Source organism: Rhineura floridana, chromosome 2 (genome assembly GCF_030035675.1).
Source record: "Rhineura floridana isolate rRhiFlo1 chromosome 2, rRhiFlo1.hap2, whole genome shotgun sequence".
In the NCBI taxonomy this organism is placed as follows: Eukaryota; Metazoa; Chordata; class Lepidosauria; order Squamata; family Rhineuridae; genus Rhineura; species Rhineura floridana.
The window spans coordinates 52,167,573-52,191,382 of NC_084481.1; the positions used below are offsets into that span (position 1 = coordinate 52,167,573).

At 40.7% G+C, this 23,810-nt stretch overlaps 2 protein-coding genes across 9 annotated transcripts in view; one reads left to right on the forward strand and one right to left on the reverse strand.

The window, feature by feature from the left end:
* Nucleotides 1-23,810, reverse strand: part of SLC4A10 (solute carrier family 4 member 10) — a 307,201-nt gene that overhangs the window by 138,725 nt on the left and 144,666 nt on the right. The window lies entirely within an intron of this gene.
* On the forward strand, nucleotides 11,067-21,575 carry LOC133376073 (zinc finger protein 546-like). Its single transcript, XM_061607482.1, has 3 exons — nucleotides 11,067-12,794; nucleotides 12,869-13,633; nucleotides 21,497-21,575. Exons 1-3 carry the CDS (start codon nucleotides 11,572-11,574, stop codon nucleotides 21,573-21,575), a joined length of 2,067 nt encoding a protein of 688 aa, XP_061463466.1. The 5' UTR covers nucleotides 11,067-11,571.

A 23,810-nucleotide genomic window follows, 5' to 3' on the forward strand; every position in this document is an offset into this window, starting at 1 on the left:
AACCCTGAAACAACCAGTTTCTGGACCAGAGGACCAGTGCACGCGAAAAAGGACTGGTGTGATATGATCCAAAAAACAGACACCAGAAAGTATTCTAGTCACTGCATTTTTCACCAAAGTACAGTTATCTGAACACTCTTCAAGGGCAGCCAAAGATCACACGGTGAACTTCATGGGATTCAAACCTGGGTGCCACCAATCCTAGTCCATGCTCTAATCACTACACCACATGTGCTCGCACCCAACATTATTTTACCATTTTATATTTTTGTTCATCTTCCATGTAAAGAGGAGAAAGGATGCATAATCAGGAAAAAACGGATTAAGAATAATTGTGGTTGTAGCATGGGTTTTTACAAGATCACACTAGGTCACCCTGTATGCTTGGCAGAATTCTAAATAAAAATAAAGGGCCAGAAGGGATGGTTGCAGATATAGGAAAAGCAAACACTTACTACAGAAGAACAAAGAAAGGAAGTTGTGGGGGAAGGAAAGCAGAACATCTGTGAACAACAAACTCTGGATTCCTGAATGATAAATTACAGCACAGAAACCAATAATTTAGGATAAAAAAGGGAAATTAGAGGTGTCTAGTGGGCAACAAGTACTCAGTAGAAGACAGAACAGGAGCTAAGGAATAAACAGGAAGTATGAGGCCTGAGGTTAACAAACCTTGTCTGGTAAACCATTTCAAATTGCAGGTGTGTGTGGGGAGGGTAATTTAATTTTTTGTTAGTGGCTCACAAACATAAAATGATATAATATTACAAATATCATAAAACAGAGAGAATGACCTAAAACAAATTCACTGTATAACTAAAAATACACAATATACAATCATTGGGGTTAAAAAAAATATGATCATAGATTTTAAAAATAAAAGGGTGTTTGCCTAGCATAAAAAAACCACAACATAAATAAGGTGCCAGGCAAGCCTGCACTGCCGGGGCACCTCTCTCCCTAGAAGAAGCAGTTGGTGAGAAGAGGCCCTGCCATACACCTGGCCTCCCAGCAGTGGAATTACTGTCACTTACCAGGAGGTACAGGGGGAGAGGGAGGTGACAGGGAAGGAGGTGCTGTACAGGCACGAGGGATGGGTGAGAATTTTGATTCAGTTTGCATTTCAAGCTGAATTTATCAAATTCACACTTTCCAAAATGATATGAGAACCAAAACACAACCATACTTCAAAATTAGTATTTATTTTAATTTTGCAATGATGTTTGCCAACCAATGTTTACAAAAATGCATGTTAGGGGAAAGTGTGCATAAAAATGAATATATAAGTGAAAATAACGTGCCAGCATGACAACAAATGGCTTGCAAAAATGTATACTTTACTCAAAAGTGCCTATAAAAATGTATTTATTAGGAGAAATTCACACTAAAATGCCAGAGAATTTTCATGAGGACGTTTAAAAAAATAAAAAAAATAAAGCCCCAAATCTCTGCAGAAATGTGGAGAACTGAATTTGAGATTGGAAGAATGAGAAACTGAGAGACTCAAAACTGACAGATCTTTTCACCCCTAACAGGCACATCAGTGGAACTAATCCAGTGCTCCCAACAATGCACTTGTGCAACACTGACCCCCCTGCCACTTCATCTCTCCCCCTCCTGGTAAGCATCAGGAACTCCACTGCCAGGAGGCCAGGTGCGTGGCACCAGGCCCTGAATTACTGCTCCTGCTCCCTAGTAGCTGCCTACCTCATTTCACTTGGTGGGTGCTCATGGAGCAGAGCCGCAGAGGAGGATCTTAAGGTTTGGGCAGGTATATATTTCAGGTAACCTGGATGCTAACCTCCAGATTCACATGATTAAACACTTCCCCATGGAACAGCACCCACCACATAGGAAAGTACATGTTAGGGGGGGAAATCCCAGCCTAATCTTCTCTCTAACGTACAGGTTTTGTAGGGGCAAGAGATTTTTAACTGCATGGAAGATTAATTAAATCATGCAAGCCCATCCCTGCAGTCAAAAGTGGTAAAGCCTGGGACACAGATTCACTATCTTAGTGTGAAGTAGTCCTAAGGTAACAGTTATTGTATGCAATGCATCTACAGAATAGTATCATCCATTGTTTTATAATTTCTTCATGCAGCATGGTACCATGTACAACATCGTGTAAAAGGGGAAATGGTTCTCATGTATGAGAACTGCAACTTAAATGGCTCTAGACTGGGGTAAATAGAAGCACTGGCTACCTTTGCCCCATATTTTATTTATTTAGTTAGTTAGTTATTTTATTCCATTTATATACCACCCTTCGTCAAGATACAACTTTATATATTATACTTTATATATATATTATACCACTTTAAACAGTCATGGCTTCCCCCACAGAATTCTGGGAACTGTAGTTTTTAAGGTGCTAAGAGAAGACCTCTATTTACCTCATAGAGCTACAATTCCCACAGTTCCCTGGGAAGAGGGACTGATAGTTAAACTATTCTGAGAATAATAATGGTGCAGATGTGTTCAATTTGAGTTTCTGATTCCAACAGTAAGGACATATGGGATACTTTGGTCATTAGTGTCTCTTCTGGTAGTCCACATAACTGACAGAGAATTTTCTAAGCTCCAGAATGGGGAAGCAACCTACCCTAAATCACTTTCTATGCTGCAGGTTGCTCACTGCAAGTCCTATTAGATGCATACAGAAATGACATCTAAGGAATATATACATTCGCAAATATCCATGTAGAAAATCTAGATTAAGCCAAACTCTTTTTACAAAAATAAAAATAAATAAAGGGGTGGGTCTTTAAAGAGATTTCTAGCTAGCCCAACAGCTCAATTGGCTGACATTTTTACGTAGACAGCTAAGGCTGATAACAACAAGGTTCCCCAGGACTATTACAAAGTCCTTTCTGAGGATGAAGCCTGGTTCTGACAGAATTATTGTTCATGAAATCATTTTTGAACTTGGAACTTTAAGCTTTGCTACAGTTCTGTTATCACTATGATCTGTGTTTTTGCTATCATTTCCCTATAAATCAAGCACTTAAGAGAAGATTTTATATCTCATTCATGTTGTTAATATTAACTGATATAACCTTAATTAACAAATTAATCAATCATTTGCAGAGAGGAGCAGTAACTATTCTACTGTAACCCTGAAGCTATGGAATGAGTTCTCTTGGAAGGCAACTCCCCCTTCTTTTTAGTGAGAGAAAAGGAAAATGTACTACATATATACTGTATATGTGTGTGCTTTATTGTTAATTTTATCAAGTTTATAAGCCATCACAAGCTTTCAAGGAGATGAGGGAGAGGGAGCACCAATGCTGAGATGCCAGCAAGCTGCCTACTGGGATCCATGATTTCATCTGAGATGGAAATACTTGGCTAGCTCCCTTTATATGTATTTATTTACCTTATTGATCTTCTATGCTTATTAATTAGTGGTTGCTAGTCAGGAGGTCACACACATGTTGATTGGATCCAGGACACATTTAGCATATATTTAGTCTATAGCCATTTGTGTTCTTCAGTGGCACACCTACTATTATATATTGGCCTCACTGTGTGTAAAAAATATTGTTGCGTGCACCCCAGTCTCTGGGTGGTGAGAGACTTCCAGGGGTGCCAGCGCTTACCCGGGGTTTAGTTTCCTTGGAATTAAGGTCAGCAGAGACAGCGGTGCCTTCAAGATGTATGGTTATATTTACAAATATATAAAACCTGAGAGTAAGATGCAGGGGCTCACAGCATTAACAGTCTAACAGATCTTGCTTCCCCATCAGGCTTCCAGGGAGGCACCTGAAAACCATGGCTTGAGAATCAGAGACAAAGAGCAAGCAAATATTTATGTCTGTCTTCAGTTTCCCAGTTTCTCACCTAGACTAACTCCAACACACACAGCCACTTGGCACCAGGACAAGAGGGGAGGAAGGGCCTCTCTCCTGAAAGAGATCTATGGCACATGTTGCTCTCTTAGCTAAATGCTTACATATTCAAATTGGTCCATCCAATGAACTGCCCTGAGTCTGGCCAGGCCAGAGTGATTAACTTATCAGAGGAACTTGTTTGATCAGTGGAACAGGTTTCTCTGCTACAACTCCATCTTTTACAGGCACAGGATTATAGGCTGGGAGGAGCCTCAAAGACATTATCCAAACCAACCCCCAATCCTATAACAGTATTTTATCATTTCCTCTGTACTCAAGTATATATACCTCTTCATGCAGCATGCATACACAGGTGACCATTTCATGCATCTGGCAGAGTGGACTCTGGCCAATGAAATAATAATAAATGTTCTTAGTCTGCAAGGCAGCAGAGCTTTCCGTTGTTTCTGTGCTGATTTTGATGGAGTAAAATGGTCTTGATATCTGTAACAAATGGACTCATTTTTCATACTTCAAGTGACACAGGGCGGGTCTAGCCTCAAAAGATTTAAAGAAATAACTGTGCTTTATTATTATTATTATTATTATTATTATTATTATTATATCCCGCCCTTCTACCCTATAATAGGACACTCAGCACAGCTTACAATATAATCAAACATGTACGTAATAAAAATAGTACACAATAAAGATCACAAAAACAGTGAAATAAATTAAAATACATAAAATGCAATTAAAATAGATAAAATACTATACACACACATACATGTATATAGGGAGTGGTACTAAAGAAACTACAGAGGTAAAAATTAACACAGAAGGCATAAAGTCAGTGTCAGGCTCTACCCTCAGTCCCTCCCAAAGGCTCTCTGGAACAAGATAGTTTTCAGAAGTCTCTGGAAAACCATCAGGGAGGTAGCAGAGCAGGCTTCTTGGGTAGGGTATTCCAAAGCTTGGGGGCCACAGCTGAAAAGGCTCTCTCCCATGTGCCTGTCAGTCTAACATCTTAGACTAGAGGCAGATGATCTTAAATCCCGGGCAGGTACATATGGGCATAAGTGGTCCTCAGGTACATTGGTCCAAGGCCATTTAGGGCTTTGAAGGTCAGAACCAGCACTTTGAATTGTGCGCAGAAACAAACTGCAGGGAGTGGAGTCGATAAAGCACAGGGGTGATATGCTCCCTGAGCCGTGCAGGGAGCCTTTCTTTATTAAAATATCAGCATATTATATTTTCTATTCCAGTGAAGCAAGTGTGGGAAACTTTGGCCCTCCAGATGTTCCTGAACTACAACTCCCATTAGCCCTGGTGAGCATGATCAATGGCAGAGGTGATTAGAGTTGTAGCTCAGCAACATCTGGAGGTCCAAAGGTCCCCACACCTGCAGTAAAAGAACACTCAAGGTGGCCAGCAATGTTGCCACTGAAAACAATCAGAATGCAATAAAAACAATTCCCTGAAACAAACCTAAGGAAGCAGTCAGCACAGCACAACATTGTCTTACTCCTTATATACCCAGTTGATTACTGCGCTCTGCAGGCGAGGGCCTCCTGAAGATACCATCTTATCTGGAGGTCCATTCTGCACAACATAGGAAGTGGACCTTTAGTGTAGTGGCACCTACCCTTTAGAATTCCCTCCCCTTAAATATTAGACAGGTGCCATCTCTGTTATCTTTTTCGTGCCTACTGAAAACCTTCCTTTCAACAAGCCTTTTATCCCAGTCTGCATCTGTGTTAGGATTGCTTTGTAAGATTTTTTTTAAACCTTTTTTTGAAAAAAAAGCCTTTAAATATGTTATGTTTTAATATGTTTTTAAATATGTTTTGTCTTAATATATTTCCAAGTCTGTTTTTATGATGTTTTAAAGTGTTTGTAGTGTTTTTGTTTGCCACCCTGGACTCTTACTGGGAGGAAGCATGGGAAATAAATAAATAAATATGGGCATTTAAAAAGTGCATCTTTATTATAACCATATAAAATGTGTCTATTTAATCTATATGCTATACTAATTCCGATCCAAGTTGGAAAATGCAAGATACAGGAAAAGCCTCTGCCATCTCTAGGTAGGTCTGGGGGAGACTCCTGCCTGAAACCCTAGAGAGCTGCTGCCTGTCAGTGTAGACAATACTGAGCTAGATGAACAAATGGTCTGACTCAGTATAAGGTAGCTTCCTATGTCCCTCATGTTGGGAGTAAAGCATGAACATGTAACAAGCAACCTGGACCAGTGGAGGGCAAGAGACAGAAAGGCAATCTATTCTTCCCTCTGCTGATTCCACAGACTTTGCTTCTCCCTTCCTCCCTTTTCTTGTTGTCTTTTTCTCAGTTATTTTGTACTGGCTCCCTGAGCGCAGGCTGCATGGCTCCTTCAGCAGGTATGAATGAACACTCTTTAAGTGTTCTATATCAGCCCTAAGTAAACATGCAAGAGGGGCCTGCAAGGACCAGCTCCACCTCCTGTCACCATATTCATCACGTTCCATGTGTTGTGGGGATGCTACCTTCTAAAACTTCTCAAACCTCTCAAACTTAAAATTCTTGGGCAAGGCGGTTGAGCAGGTGGTGGCGAAGCAGTTGCAAGCGCAATTGGAGGAAGCAGATTATCTGAATCCATTTCAGTTGTGTTTCAGGCCTGGACATGGGACTGAAACAGCCTTGGTCGCCTTGGTGGATATGAGGAGAGCGTTGGATAGGGGTGAGTGCACCTTCCTCGTCCTCCTGGACCTCTCAGCGGCTTTTGATACCGTTGACTATGGTATCCTTCTGGATCGCCTGGAGGGGTTAGGCATAGGGGGCACTGTACTGCAGTGGTTCCATTCCTTCCTCTCTGATAGGCACCAAAGTGTAGCATTGGGGGATGAGGTTTCGGACCCTTGGCCTCTCACTTGTGGGGTGCCACAGGGCTCCATCCTCTCCCCAATGCTATTTAACATCTAGATAAAGCTGCTGGGGACTATCATCAGGAGATTTGGGCTGCAGTGTCACCAATATGCAGATGACACGCAGCTCTATCTCTCATTTAAATCTTCACCGAGGATGGCTGTAGAAACCCTATCCAAGTGCCTGGAATCGGTGAGTGGCTGGATGGGAAGGAATAAGCTGAAGCTGAACCCTGACAAAACCGAGGTACTGTCTGTGGGAGACACGGGAAGGTTAGGGGATTTGGACCTGGTGCTCAATGGGGTACAATTGCCCCTGAAAGACCAGGTCCATAGCCTCGGGGTCATTCTTGACTCCCAACTGTCCATGGAAACTCAGGTTTCGGCTGTGAGCCAAGGAGCGCTGTATCAACTCCATCTGATACGGAGGTTACGCCCCTACCTTCCCAATCATCTGCTCCCATCGGTGGTACATGCCCTGGTCTCCTCTCGCCTAGACTACTGTAATGCGCTCTACGTGGGGCTACCCTTGAAAACGGTCCGGAAGCTGCAAGTGGTACAGAACGCGGTGGTGTGCCTGATTAAAGGCAGCCGCCAGCGAGATCATATCACTCCAGTGCTAAAAGAGTTGCACTGGTTACCAGTTGCTTACCGGGCCCAATTCAAGGTGTTTTGACCTTTAAATCCCTATACGGTTTCAGCCCAGTCTATCTAAAGGAGCGCTTCCAGCATCATCAGCTACGCAGCCCAACAAGATCAGCCTCAAAAGACCTTCTCTCCATCCCATCAGTCAAAACAGCCAAACTGGTGAAGGCTAGAGAGAGGGCTTTTTCAGTTGTGGCCCCCACCCTGTGGAACCCCCTCCCAAATGATCTCCGCCATGCCCCTTCCATGATGAGTTTTCGCCGGGCCTTGAAGACCTGGCTCTTCAGGCAGGCTTTTGGAGTGGGCTAGATTTTATCTTCATTGTTTTTAGATTTTTAATGTCTAGGTATTGTATGCCTATTTTGTACGTCGCTCAGAGTGGCTGGACAGCCAGCCAGATGGGTGACTAATAAATTCAATAAATAAATAAATAAAAATATTCTGTACTCATGTATTTTAGAATCCTGGAAAATGTATAGGGAATTTCCACAAATACAGGAGTTTCAGAAGATTATTCTTCAATTTGTGGAAGGCGAGCAGAATGGCAACAGTGGCACACTTAGAACACTCTTCCCCGTGGCCCCACTTGCCTGAAGAGGGCTAGGTGGCAGGGAACTGACAGCTGGGTGGGAAAAGGGAATGGAATGGAATGGCTGGAGGACAGACATGCACACACGGCAATATTCAACTAAAAAGTTGTACTAGTCCAAGGTCTAGCACTAGTGCAATGGGAATTCTCCCCTCTTCTCTCCGCTCCCCCTCGTGCAACCCCACACTATCCCCGAATCTGCTCTGGGGAATTGGAGGAATCCCCAGAACACATTTAAGGGGTATGCAGGGAAAGAAGACAGGGAGATTGTTGCATTGTGCAAAGAGAAATCCTTGCGCTCATGGAACAATCTGCTTAGCGCTACATTGAATATGACCATATCCTGGCAGCCATTTTAACAGATAGTGAGTTCATGACCACAATGTCAGGTGATTCAGCTTCAAACAGAAGTATTAGGACTTTAAGAGTACTCCCAATCAGGGCCAGTTCTAAAAGGCGACCAGGTTGAGGGCATGCATGCGTGCTGCGTGTGCGCATCCCTGCCATGAGCCAAGATGGCAGCAGAGGCTTCAGCCCCTTAGGGAAACCTTGGCCACCATCTTTGTTAAGGGCAGCACTGTGTGTGCAACTGCAGAACAGCTGATAAAGGTAGGTTAAGCAAGGGAATGGCAGGGCGTGTGATCTGCAGCAGCGATCATGCCACAAATCATTGAAGGGGAGCGCAAGTTAAATTTAAACTACTACAAGATGCCAAAGAAAGAGGAGGACTGGGATTACCAAATCTGAGACTTTATTTTGCTGCCTGCTGTTTAGTCTGGATAAAGGAATGGATTTTATTGAGGAATAAAAGACTATTGGATTTGGAGGGCCATAATTTGAAGTGGGGATGGCATGGATATCTATGGTATGACCAAGTAAAAGTAAATGTAGACTTTAACAATCATTTTATAAGACGTCCTCTGTTGAAAATATGGAATAGATATAAACCAAGGTTTTATTCGAAAATACCATTATGTGTCTCAAGTCAAGAAGCGCTTTATAGAAGAGAAATGGCTGGAAAAGAGAAATGGTTAACTTATCAAGAACTATTAGAAAATGTACATGGAGAATATACAATGAAAGAGAGAGAACAACTGACAAAGGAAGGATATAGTTTTCAATGGTTTGCCTATTTACAATTGTTAGAAAGATATAAAATGGACAAGAAAATGTATGGGTTTGAAATAAGTAAATCTGATTTTGAAATAGGATTGTGTACAAATGATGAAAATATAATTGCGAAAATGTATAAACTCTTATTGAAAATGGATATGGAGGAAGAACAAGTAAAAGAGTGTATGGTAAAGTGGGCAAAAAATTTTGGTCATAACATACAAATGGATCAATGGGAAAATATGTGGAAAAAAGGTTTGAAATTTACACTATGCTATAATCTTAAAGAAATTTTTTATAAAATGATGTACCGTTGGTACATGACTCCAGAAAAGTTGTCAAAAATGTATAGTAATGTTTCTAATGTTTGTTGGAAATGTAAACAACAAGAAGGATCATTTTATCATATGTGGTGGTTATGTAAAAAGGCAAAATCATTTTGGGCACAGATAGGTAGGAAGATGCAAAAAATTCTAAAGATAAATATTCAGTCAAAACCAGAATTTTTTTTATTGGGTTTTATGGATAAACAAATAGAAAAGAAATATGGAAGAATAATATTATATATGATTACGGCAGCAAGATTATTATATGCACAAAAGTGGAAAATGGAATCAACACCAACAATGGAAGAATGGCTATTGAAATTAATGGATTTAGTAGAAATGGACAAATTGACATGTTTACTTAGAGAAAAATCGACAGATACATTTCTTAAGGAATGGAAGCCTCTCTTAGACTTTTTGTTGAAAGATCAAAATAAAATGATGATACTGGGATTTGACGATTAATTAAGACAGCCTACGGAGAAAAGGGACTCTGTATGTATACATTAAGGGACAGGTTTGATGTATATTATATACTTATAGCTGATCTGCGACAAATCGGAAGTCAACTATTTTATTTTCATTTTTTGTTGATGTATTGTTATGTTTTTTTGACTTTGTTTTGTTTGTTTTTGGAAAAATTTGAATAAAAATTATTAAAAAAAAAAAAGAAGGGGAGCGCAAGGGCCTGGGGCAGGCTTGTGCCCAAGGGCCCCGGCATGTCTGGGGCTGGCCCTGCTCCCAATCCTTCCATCCTTTTCAGCCTAGCTTGAATTCAAGTCATGACTGCAACTAAGTGCACTCCAACTGCATATTGCCAATTAAAACCCAAAGTCAGCACTTTTTAAATTTGGAACATGGCAAAAAGAAACAGATGCCAAATTTAAAAAGCGTTGTTTTTTGTTACAAGGAAAGAATCAGGTGCACAATCTGAGTGTGCTCCTGATTCTCCTTCCTTTAGCCATAGCCTGGGAAATCTGCGCATGATTAGCCCAAAACAGCCTAGCAGGCCTAGGCCTGCAGGTTGTAGTTTTGAACTACAACTCCCATCAGCCCCAACCAGCATGGCCATGGATTGGGCTGATGGGAGTTGTAGTTCAAAAAAGTAACTTTTCCAAGCTCTTAGTTTCACCACTGCTATTATGTATAGTAGAAAGAACCGCTGACTGGATTGGTCACTTCCTGTTTCATAATGTGAGGCTGTTTCCTGCAGTTAATGTCCCAATGAATGGAATCAAGAGCTGTTAATAGAAATCAACAGAGAAATCAATGTCCACTGCACTCCTAAGGAAACCCAAAAAACTAAGCAGCAAAGATAAGGACTCTCTTTTTTAATTTGGTTGTTATTTTAAATTTTAAAATGTTTCACTTAAGTATGCTACTAATACAAACTCCCTAACAAATGCAGTCCACTGCCCCCAAATTCTAGTTGGAAGGGGCTGTATCTGGAACAGTGACTTATGACATGCTTTTTATAACAACCTTGCAGTGTTGTCTAGAGGTGTTGGACCCCTAATACAGGTTGGGGTTTAGAGTGAAACATAGACAGTGGTTTGCAACAATTCTGCATTTTTATCCATTGATTTTATCCCCACGTTGCAGATCGGGCTAAGAAATACACAATTCTGTGTATTCTGGCAGTTCTCCAGGAAGGGGAAACTCGCGTGGTCAGATTCCCGGGCAAAGGGGAAGCTGGTGCCTGGAGAGGACAAACAGGTGAAGGGCAGGAGAAGAAGCATTATATGGATCCCTTTGTAGTGTCTTTGGAAACAAGAAAGCAGAAAGTGGGAAAAGAGACATCTGGGAATCAAAGGGAACTTAAAAGGCAGATGGTAAACCAAAGAAAGAAGAAATCTTGTACTTTGCAGGATGCTGTTATTGATGAACTCTTGATCCCATAGGAAGATCACAAAGGAAAGGAAAGTGTCCAGTGTGGAGAAACTATTAAAAAGTAAGCCAAAATAAAATTGGGGAACCTACAGGTGGGAGAAACCATATGAATACATGGAGTGTGGAAAGTGTTTCAGACTGTCACCACCTTACTTCACATAAAAGAACCCATATAGAACAGAAAGCATATGAGCGCATGGACTGTGGAAAGAGGTTCAGTGGGAGCTGTCACCGTACTTTGAATCAAAGAACCCACACAGAGGAGAAACAATATGAGTGCATGGAGTGTGGAAAAAGCTTCAGTCAGAAGGGCCACCTTACTCAACATAAAACTACTCATGCAGAGGAGAAATAAGCTTACTTTACATCAAAGAATCCACACATGCGAAAAACGGTATGAATGCATAGAGTGTGTGAAATGTTTCAGTCGGAGTGAACACCTTACTTCACATCACAGAACTCACACAGGGGAGAAGCCATATAAGTGTCTGGAGTGTGGAAAGTGTTTCAGCCATACTGGAAGTCTTACTTCACATCAAAGAACCCACACAGGAGAGAAACCATATAAATGTATGGAATGCGGGAAGACCTTTAGTGCAAGCTGCAAACTTAATTTACATCACAGAACCCACACAGGAGAGAAACCATATGTATGCATGGAGTGTGGAAAGAGTTTCATTGATAACGGAAGCCTTACTTTACATCAAAGAACCCACACAGGGCAGAAGTATGAATGTATGGAGTGTGGAAAAAGCTTCAGATATAGAGGAGGTTTAACTAAACATGAAAGAACCCACACCGAAGAAAAACCATATGAATGCATAGAGTGTGGAAAGAGCTTCAGCGATAGTGGAACACTTTCCTCCCATCAAAGAATCCACACAGGAGAGAAACCATATATATGCATAGAGTGTGGAAAAAGTTTCAGTCGGAGTGAACACCTTACTTCACATCACAGAACTCACACAGGGGAGAAGCCATATAAGTGTCTGGAGTGTGGAAAGAGTTTCAGTCAGAGTGGAACTCTTACTTCACATCAAAGAACCCACACAGGAGAGAAACCATATAAATGTATGGAATGTGGAAAGACCTTTAAAGGAAGCGGCAAACTTACTTTGCATCATAGAACCCACACAGGAGAGAAACCATATGTATGCATGGAGTGCGGAAAGAGTTTCATTGATAATGGAAGCCTTACTTTACATCAAAGAATCCACACAGGGGAGAAACCATATGAATGTATGGAATGTGGAAAAAACTTCAGAAGTAGAGGAGAGTTAACTAAACATGAAAGAACCCACACAGGGCAGAAGTATGAATGTATGGAGTGTGGAAAAAGCTTCAGATATAGAGGAGGTTTAACTAAACATGAAAGAACCCACACAGAAGAAAAACCATATGAATGCATAGAGTGTGGAAAGAGCTTCAGCGATAGTGGAACACTTTCCTCCCATCAAAGAATCCACACAGGAGAGAAACCATATATATGCATAGAGTGTGGGAAAAGTTTCAGTCGGAGCCAAAGCCTTACTTCACATCACAGAACCCACACGGGGAGAAGCCATATAAGTGTCTGGAGTGTGGAAAGAGTTTCAGTCAGAGTGGAACTCTTACTTCACATCAAAGAACCCACACAGGAGAGAAACCATATAAATGTATGGAATGTGGAAAGACCTTTAAAGGAAGCGGCAAACTTACTTTGCATCATAGAACCCACACAGGAGAGAAACCATATGTATGCATGGAGTGTGGAAAGAGTTTCAGTGATAGTGGAAGCCTTACTTTACATCAAAGAATTCACACAGGGGAGAAGCCGTATAAATGTTTGGAATGTGGAAAAAACTTCAGAAGTAGAGGAGAGTTAACTAAACATGAAAGAACCCACACAGGAGAGAAACCATACAAATGTTTAGAGTGTGGAAAGAGTTTTAGTGTGAAATCTAAACTTACTTTGCATCAACGAACCCACACAGGAGAGAAACCATATGAATGCATGGAATGTGGAAAGAGCTTCAGTGATAGTAGAAACCTTTCCTCCCATCAAAGAACCCACACAGGAGAAAAACCATATACATGCACAGAGTGTGGGAAAAGTTTCAGTTGGAGCCACAGCCTTACTTCACATCAAAGAACCCACACTGGAGAGAAGCCATATAAGTGTCTGGTGTGTGGAAAGAGTTTCAGTCGTAGTGAAAGTCTTACTTCACATCAAAGAACCCACACAGGAGAGAAGCCATATAAGTGTCTGGAGTGTGGAAAGAGTTTCAGTCATAGTGGAAGTTTTACTTCACATCAAAGAACCCACACAGGAGAGAAACCATATATACGCCTACAGTGTGGGGAAAGTTTCAGTTGGAGGCACCACCTTACTTCACATCAGAGAACCCACACAGGGGAGAAACCTTATAAGTGTCTGGAGTGTGGAAAGAGTTTCAGTCGTAGTGAAAGTCTTACTTTACATCAAAGAACCCATACAGGAAAGAAACCATATAAGTGTCTGGAGTAACATCTTACTACACACCAAAGAACCCACACAGGGAAGGAAACAAAAATGTATGAGGTGTGGAAAGAACTTTTGTCATAGCAAAAGCATTACTTTGTATCAGATGAAGTGGCTGCATGATGGCCCTACCTTCAGACTGTGTCCCTGGACATTATCCCTTCCCCTAGAAGCTGTTGACATGGACTCTAACATAAACAGTAAGCAAGGTTCATTACTGACTGGCCTGTTTTGCCTCTTTAATACGAAGAAGGGTATTCCTGTCTCATATTAGCTTATACTATTTGGGCAGATGCAAGTCACTAAACCTTGTGGCTAATGTTACTAGATTGCAACCTGCCCTGGGACCTGATGGTAAAGGAAAGGTATTATTATAGGCCCACTAGTCTTTTAGCCTGTGTAGACGCGGGGACAGAGTTGACTTCTGTGCTTGTTGCAGGGTCTGATCGTGTTCTCTGTTTTTCTGTTGAGTGGATCATCATTGCAGATAAGCTGTTGTTTCAAATTAGGGTGTTTGTCAACAAGGAGAAGCCTATCCCTGAAGCCCTGAGCAAAGGAGGTGGAATGTTAAGATGACAGTTACAAAAGGAGCACTACTTAACATCTTAACGTCTTAATATTCAATCGATTTAATGCATTTTACATTTAATATTTTAGTACTGGGTTTTGTAGTTGTTTATATGTTTAATTATGTTTAGGTATTTTTGGTATAATTTTTAAGTTTAATATATGTTTTTAAATTGTATATTGGATGTTATATGTTGTGAACCGCCCAGAGAGCTTCGGCTATGGGGCGGTATAGAAATATAATAAATAAATAATAAATAAATAAATAAATAAATAACTCTGTTATATAGTTGGAGGACTGAGCTAAGAGTAGCTCATATTGCAGGCCAGAGGTGGGGCTAAATACTGCCTCCTCAGATCTTTTCTCAGGTCAAAGCAAGTACTCAATAGCATGCAAAAGCCTTGTGCTTTATTGACCTGAATGAAGACTGGATGCACATTTAAATGTCCAGAATGTTTTATAAACTCTGCATGAAAGAAGACCCAGGTTAGAGCAGAAGTTTCAGCCTTTGATACTCCCATTTATTTTCCAATTCCCTCAGTCACAGACTTGGGTAACACACACAGACAGGTCCCAGGCTATGGTCTGAAGGCAAATGAGGCCAGCACCCTGCTGAAGCTAAGCAGTGTTAGGTCTGGTCAGTGTCTGGATGGGACACCGCCTGGGAACCACATGTAAGCTGCCTTGGGTTTCTATCATGAAAAGAAAGGCAGGGTATAAATGTAATAAATAAATAAATAAAAATATTGTTGCAGGGCTTCACTTGCCATTTATATCAAGGACTATAATCTTTTGCTATAGCAAGCCTTCTAATACCAAGAAAAATACTCTTCAAAGTATCCCAAAGTGAACTAAACCAGTGTGGTGAGGCAGTTGTGTTGCCCTGTCCTATCTCAGCCAAGAAGAACAAAGTAAAAGGGAGAAAACAGGTGTAACCAGTAAGAAGAGTCTAGAGAAAAGATAGTGCTGGTCCACAGACTTCCAGCTCTGTAAAATCAGTAAGTGCAGCCTGGGGAATTAGGAGCAAGTTGAAGGTACATCATTTCCAATTTACCCTTACCTTAGCACAGGAATGGTTTGCCTTCCAAGTCAGTAAATAATTCATATGAAAATAAAAAACAAAATAAAAAAGACTGGATTGGCAGAGGAGATAATTTGACCCATATTTCTAAATTAGCAACAAATGCAAATATAATATATTAGCAGTTGCAGCTGATGTATGTGCCTACTCATGTAACACATTTGCTATTAATTAGTTTCATGATGTTCAATATTCACTGAGGTGGATATCAAGGAAAGTGTTAAAATATGAGATTCTATCGATAAAATAACAAGTGATTTCAGGCAAATTTAAGGAGAAATTGTGAGTACAAGCAAATTTAGCTAAAGAAAAAATAAATTTTGCCATCAGGGATGAACAGGTACTCACACAGACATCCACCAACCTAAAAAAGTGCTATCTGTATGTGGGAACATGCTATCATCTATGGATTGCAGTGAAGGCCCCTCATTAAGGACAGAGTGGACTGCCCACTCTAACCACCTCCAAACCTATATCCCAGTCAGAGCTTGGAAAAGTTACTTTTTTGAACTACAATTCCCATCAGCCCCAGCCAGCATGGCCACTGGATTGGGCTGATGGGAGTTGTAGTTCAAAAAAGTAACTTTTCCAGTCCCTTCCCTGTTCCTTCCATTCATATTCAATACAGTACCTCATATTTAGAGACACTCTGGACTTGTCTTGTTCAGTCCATCTTCTGTACTGGCCAATCATCTCTAGACAGCACAGCCAATCTCAAACACTGTTATAATCCCACCCCTATCTACAGGGATAAAATTCTAGTCAGAGTGGCTTAGGGAGGGCAGGGGTCCCCTCAGGACCTCCAGGACCTCCATTTTTATTTTATTTCCCTTAGAATCCAATCAGGAGGAACCCCTCAGAAATGCATTAGAAGTTCTACAGTATAGCATTAGGGCAAAACTATGAAGAGCCTCCCCAATGCAATTCAATCTGAGCCAATTAGATGTATGCATTTGCAATCTGCATTGGCTCCTCTCCGAGTTTGCACTGTATCCTAGCTTCTACTGGGAGGAAGGGCGGGATATAAATTTAAATCATCATCGTCATCCCTCACTTTTGTAAGCAGCAGACAGCATGATTCTTTCTCTGCAGCCAGCCTTTGAAAGCAGCAGCAGCAACATTTCTCTTTGAGTTCAGGTCATCATTTGATTGTGCAGAGTAGGTGGGTGGGGGTATGTTACTTCATGGGGAGCAAGGGGAAAAAACACAGAGTGGCACGCAGGAGGGGGTGTACTTTGGGCCTGATGGGTCTCTTGCTGACAGAGGGAGAGGAGGAGGAGAAGGAAGAGGACAGAAGTGAACATGCAATAGGCCCTGGCCCTTGCCCTCAGGGGCGTTTTGCTGACTGTTGGAGAGGGAGGGAGAGGAGGCAGTGGAGGTGGGGGATAGGCCTTGGCTCTGGCCCTGATAGGCTTTTGCTGACAGGAGGGGGATGGGGAGGAAAAAGCAGGACCCAAAGGATTGCTCTGTGTGATTAATGTTCTGCATGTACTCAGATACAGCTTGAAAGAAAAGAATGGCCACTGTGTATGTAGGCAAGCAGGACAGAGTTTTTTTAAAGTGTTTCTAGTGTTCCTGGCTGAGTGGGGATCATCTGGATCCTAGTCCAATGCTCTAACCATTGCGTTTATACATGTATAAATGCTCATTTCCTTTTATCGATAATTTTGTGGACCACTTCTAAATCAAAGTAAGGTACTTTTCAGTTTCTCTAGGTTCTATTAATAAAACTGTAATGTTCAAGCATCCACAGGAGGATGGGAAGAAAACCAGACCTTGGCCACACCTCCATGACCTCAATGGCTACGCCCCTGTGACCTCATGGCAGTCCCACCAGTTTTAGAGGGCACCAGCTGTCACTGATGGATTGTCTTCTGGATAATTTTGCATACATGGGTATGTACAATATATTGTTGCTCACAGTCCTTGAACTGTGGTTGATACAGAATGGCCCAGAGTGGATCCAGAGCTCTGCACATAGAATTTGCCATTATGCTCACTAAACATTTCATATATCAGAAGATAATCTGTAATGGTTATTGGTGGGGGTGTTAGGGTTGCCAGGTCATAAGCATCTCAAACCCTGAGATTTCAGGGGCAGGCCTAAGTGATGTCATTAAGCATGATACATTAAGCATCAACTACAGTTACCTGGAGCATGCAATTCAAACAAAAACATTTGTCTGATTAGAAATTAAGATAGAAATCTTAGCTAAAAGATGGAGCCTGGGTAGGGAACATTTAGCCTACTTGCGTTCGGCAAGAAGAGTTTAAGTACCCTCAGTCACCAGGCCAGTAACCAGAAGGCCATTGTAGGAAGAAAGGAGCCTAGTATTGTGAGGATGTTACAAGCACTCAGGAGTAAAGATGGATGCCCCTAAACGATGCAATTCTAAACACACTTGAAAAATTGACTGCCTTCAAGTTGATTCCAACTTATGGGCGACCCAATCAATAGGGTTTTCATGGTAAGCAGTATTCAGAGGGGGTTTACCATTGCCTCCCTCTGAGGCTGAGAGGCAGTGACTGGCCCAAGGTCACCCAGTGAGCTTCATTGTTGGTAAAGCTTGACTAGGGATCTTCTGCAAAGATATCCTTATCGAAGCATGGTTGGCAATTCCCTGCCTGGAATGTACTGCCCCTATCTTTTAATATGGCTGCTCCAAACTTCTTTACAGATTTCACCTTTCACTTCAGAAAGAGGTCTGAGAAATGAGTAAGAGTAAGAAGATTCTTTACCCTTTTCTGTCTCCCCTGTGGGCTGCTATAAACTCACTTTGACAGCCAACCCAATTCCAGTGAGTAATAATTGACAGAGAGAAAACACACATGGTTTGGCCTGTCTTCACAGGCAGAAGCTTGGGAACAACAACTGCAGCCACACTTCCAAATATGTGAATTCTCTTTTACCACTACTGGGCAAGAAACAAACCATCATGCAACCAACAAGGTGCATCATCAGTGGGTTTAAGGGGGTTGAACTGAGCACATGGAACCACTATTGTTGCTTTTATGGGTATAAGGGAGTGGGCTTAAAGGTAAATGAAATGCAAATAGAAAGAAAAACAAAAGACAGTGATGATTTCCTAAATGCAATACCATACCAACCACAAGATTCCTATGAGTAAGGCAGAAAATTCAGCATCCCACAACCAATCAGGATTCATAACCAAAAACCAAAACAAAAAAAACCTAGCAGCCAGTCAGCCAAGGTCACAGAAATCCCCATGCGGCACAACCTGACCTGGGGACTGCAGTTAATGCAGAATTCTGTGGCACGATTGCTGACAAGAGTGAGACCCTGTCAGCACATAATACTTCTGCTCTGAAATCTGCAGTGGTTGTTGATTTGCTACCAAGCCAGTTCAAGGTGTGCTTTCCATGCTATGAGTGCCACATAGTACTTGTTCTTCTCTTGTAAGAAATCAGTCCTTTAGTGTGGCAGCACCTACACTTTGGAACTCCCTGCCTATTGACATTAGGCATACACCTTCATTGTACTCTTTTCAGCACCTGCTAAAATCATTTTTGTTTAGGCAAGCCTACCCAAGCATGTAGAAGCTATTGTGTTTTTTTATCTGTTTTTAACTCATTGTTGGTTTTATTATTTTGAATGTTTTTAAATGCCTGTCTTTAACTGTTTTTGCCAATAATTTTATTGCTTTAATTCCTTCTGTAACCCACTTTGAGAATTTTTACAATAAAGTGGTATATAAATGTTGTAAATAAAATACATAAATAAATTTTGGAGTCACTGTGGCCCTTGAGTCTCTCACCATCTCTCAGCCTATCTGCCCCAGGATAAAATAACAGAGGGGAACCATGACCACCCCAAGGAAGAAGAGCACACTTAAAATGTAGAGAAAATAATAATCTACAACCATAGTATGAAATCAAATACTTATTAGAACACAGTATGAAGAAATATTTATATAAGCATGACTATCAAAGATGTTTATTATTTACACAACCTGTAAAGATATTTATATTGCAATCCTATGTTTGTTTACTCAGAAGCAAGTCCCAATGTATTCAGTGGGGCTTAAACAGGGAAGCGTGCAGAAAACTGTAACCTCAAATGATAAGGAACTAGCAGAACATTTTTTAAAAAAGTCAGTATTAGTTTCCTACATAATAAAATCTGTGATACCTCAGTAAGCCCTGCCTAATTGCTTTAAAAATAGGGTTGGAGAAGGAGAGAAAGAATTATAACACAAACACAATTCTTTGCTATGTCCCATTAATTTACAGCACAGTCCTAACCGTGTCTACTCAAAAGTAAATTGTATTTAATTCAACAGGGTTTACTCTGGATATGTGGGATTAGCATTGCAGCTTTACTCCCAGAAAAGTAAGAACTGGATTAAAGTTTCATATTGGGAAGGTTTTCAAAACACTGCCCCTCTTCAACAGCCCAAGAAAATTTAAACTTGTTTGACTCCTGCACATGAGAGAAAAACTGAAAGCTATATACGTATTCAATTTATGGGATTTTCAGATAAGCAGGAAAAAAACAACCATTTTCTGATGTTGCAATGGGGTCTAGGCACTGCCTGGAGGTCAACAAATCACAACCCTGACTTCACTTATTGGCTACAAACCTGAAAGGGCAGGGTTAGAGAAGCCTGCTAGGAGCTGATTTAACAGAAGTTGTGGGTGGTGGTGATGTTTTGGTGTATTTCTCGTGAAACAGACCACCTAGAAACTAAGGGGGTTTTTTTAAAAAAGAAAAGAAAACGGAGAGTCCAGAGATTAAGGTGACTCACCCAGAGATGCAGAGAGGACCCCCAAAGTCCAGAGTATCTGGGCAAAAACTGGACACCTGGCAACCCTAGTGTGTATGTTTACACAAATACTAGTAAAGATGGTCTTAATTTTCTAAACCATTATGTTGAAAATCCTTGTAATAGCCTACATACAGTCCAGTCTATGGTGTGGAACTCCCTCCCCCACATGGCCTCAATACTGCAGATATTTTAACAGGTTTTTAAAAACTCCTTTTAAAATCAATTTTCCTTGATTAGGTTCATTCTCAAAGAAATATAAGTGGGTGGATAATTTTATATGTTGCTTTATTAGCTCTCTGACTTGTTCTAACTGGTCTATGTTTCGCTGGTTTTAAATGATTATTATTGCTGCTGACTTTGTTACCTTAAAGCAGGTGTGAGGAACCTTTGGCTCTCCAGCTGTTACTGAACGACAACTCCCATCAACCCCAGCAACCATGGCTAATGGCCAAGGATGATAGGAATTGTAGTTCAGTAATGCCTGGAGGGCCACCTGTCTTTAGACTGCTGGTTATACTGTATTTTTATGACATTTTATTATGTTGTGAATGGGTTGTATTCAACATACCACTAAGGTGAACATTCCGTCAGCACAAGGATTTCTCTTTGCACAATGTAATGTCCTCCCCCTCTCGTCCCACTGCACACACCCTAAATCTATATCTATAGCAGATTTGGGGATGGTGCAGGGCATGTGGGGGGGGGGAGAAGTCCCCTTGCACAAGCAGAAGTCATTCCACCTACACAATTATTTAGTTAAATACTGCCCAATGCTTTTTGCATGAAAGCATCTTTAAGCAGCCAGAGTGCACAGTCCTAAGACATGTAGGTTATTACTGCAGCAACAGAAATAGTCTTAAGGAGATGAACAAACAGAATTCAAATCCACTAGAACTTTTTAGCATATTAGTTACACCAAAAACAAACACCAAATACCTTCAGAACACATCTCAGTTTTGTTTACTTCCAACAGGTTTTGCTGTTCATAAATCGTCCGTGCCAAGAATTGCAAACGTTGGGTATAGGTTCACATCTATTTTGGCTAGCCTTTTTTATTTTTGCAAATGCTTGCTTACTTCATAATTCATCCTACTATATTAACAACTCAACTTTATTCAGTGTTCAGTATGTTTACATGTTAGTTTGGCTTGCATGTCAATGGTTTAATCAGAGGGTAAAGTTGGAAACTAAAAGAGCCTTGGATTGTTAGAAACTCCTGATGTATTCCTTACACCCTTAAGCTAGTGTTAATTTTTTTCAGGTATTCAGAAACAGTCCAGGACACACAGCAAGGACCTGCTATTGGGAATCAGGCTATTATCCTGAATCAACAACAGTAGTTAAGAGTTTCTGAAACAAAACTGTATGAATAAAGCCTTAACAGACAGCAGACTTGATAGTGCAATATAAACTTACATATAAACAGACTAGTACATAGGGACAAAGAGAACTATTACAATAGTTATTGTACAGAAATAGAAGAGGACAACAAAAAGGGAAGAACAAGAGCCCTATTTCAAAAGATTAGAGAAAGGAAAATTTAAACCAAGAGTAGGGATGTTGAATAATCAACAAGAGAACACACTGACTGACCGAGATGAAATAAAAGGAAGGTGGAAGCAATACACTGAAGAACTCTATAAAAGAGATGTAAGGATGACAGCTTCATTGATGGAGGAACAATATGATGAAGAACCAGAAATTTTAGAATGTGAGGTGAAAGCTGCTCTTAAAATACTTGGAAGAAACAAATCACCAGGAACAGATGGCATACTAACTGAGTTGCTACAAGCTACTGAGACTGAATCTGTCCAAATTTTGACAAAAATCTGTGAAGAAATATGGAAAACTAAACTATGGCCCACAGACTGGAAGCATTCAATATACATCCCAATTCCAAAGAAAGGGGATCCCAGGGAATGCAGTAATAATTGAACTATTGCCTTAATATCCCATGCAAGTAAAGTAATGCTCAAGATTCTACAACAAAGGCTTTTACCATATATGGACCGAGAAATGCCAGACGTCCAAGCTGGATTTAGAAAGGGAAGAGGCACCAGAGATCATTTCACAAACATAGGTTGGATAATGGAACAGACCAAGGAATTTCAGAAGGAAATCACCCTGTGCTTTATAGATTACAGCAAAGCCTTTGATTGTGTAGATCATGAAAAACTATAGAATGCTTAAAAAGAAATGGGGGTTCCACAGCATCTGATTGTCCTAATGCGCAACCTATACTCTGGACAGAATATGGAGAAACCGACTGGTTCCCAATTGGAAAGGGTGTGAGACAGAGGTGTATTTTATCACCCTATTTGTTTCATTTATACGCAGAACATATCTTACAGAAAACAGGACTGGACCAAGATGAAGGAGGTGTGAAAATTGGAGGGAGAAATATCAATAAGATATGCAGATGATACCATACTACTAGCAGAAACTAGTAATGATTTGAAAATAATGCTGATGAAAGTTAAAGAAGAAAGCACAAAAGCAGGACTACAGTTGAACAAGAAGACTAAAGTAATGACAACAGAAGTTTATGTAACTTTAAAGTTGACAATGAGGACATTGAACTTGTCAAGGATTACAGAGCTTGGAAAAGTTACTTTTTTGAACTACAACTCCCATCAGCCCCAGCCAGCATGGCCACTGGATTGGGCTGATGAGAGTTGTAGTTCAAAAAAGTAACTTTTCCAAGCTCTGGATTATCAATACCTTGGCACAGTCCTTAACCAAAATGGAGACAATAGTGAAGAAATCAGAAGAAGGGTAGAACTGGGGAGGGCAGTTATGAGAGAACTAGAAAAAGTCCTCAAATGCAAAGATGTATCACTGAACACTAAAGTCAGGATCATCCAGACCATGGTATTCCCGATCTCTATGTATGGATGTGAAAGTTGGACAGAGAAAAAAGCAGATAAGAGAAAAATCAACTCATTTGAAATGTGATGTCATTTGAAATGTGGAGAGCTTTACGCATACCATGGACTGCAAAAACAAATATATATATATAATTGGGTGTCAGAACAAATTAAACCAGAACTATCACTAGAAGCTAAAATGGAAAAAACTGAGGTTATCATACTTTTGACACATCATGAGAAGACACGATTCACTAGAAAAGACAGTAATGCTTGGAAAAACAGAAGGGAGTAGAAAAATAGGAAGACCAAACAAAAGATGGATTGATTCCATAAAGGAAGCCACAGACCTCAACTTACAAGACCTTAACAGGGTGGTTCATGACAGATGCTATGGGAAGTCAATGATTCATAGGGTCGCCATAAGTCATAATCGACTTGAAGGCACGTAACAAAGAAAGTGGTTGAGCCAAAGTATCTTAGCTCAAAATTAAGAGTGATAACATCTATTTTAGGACTAAGGAAGTGCTTCTCAAATCTGCATATCTGTTATACATATCTGACAGAACTGGGAATCTCTGCTCAGATCCAGGCCACCATTAAAATTGTAAAGTTGGGGGGGGGGATGTGATGTTCCTATATTAATGTATATATGGTAAGTGTTGTTGTTTTAGAAGATACATGGTAAGTGGAGTGAAAGAGGGGGAG

Excerpts from the sequence above, each read along its gene's own strand:
- LOC133376073 (XM_061607482.1), top strand. The coding sequence starts at position 11,572 with ATGAGTGCATGGAGTGTGGAAAAAGCTTCAGTCAGAAGGGCCACCTTA. Across the intron at positions 12,795-12,868 it reads AAACCATATATATGCATAGA|GTGTCTGGAGTGTGGAAAGA; the intron begins GTGTGGGAAAAG and ends GAAGCCATATAA. Across the intron at positions 13,634-21,496 it reads AAACCATATATACGCCTACA|GTATTCAGAAACAGTCCAGG; the intron begins GTGTGGGGAAAG and ends AATTTTTTTCAG.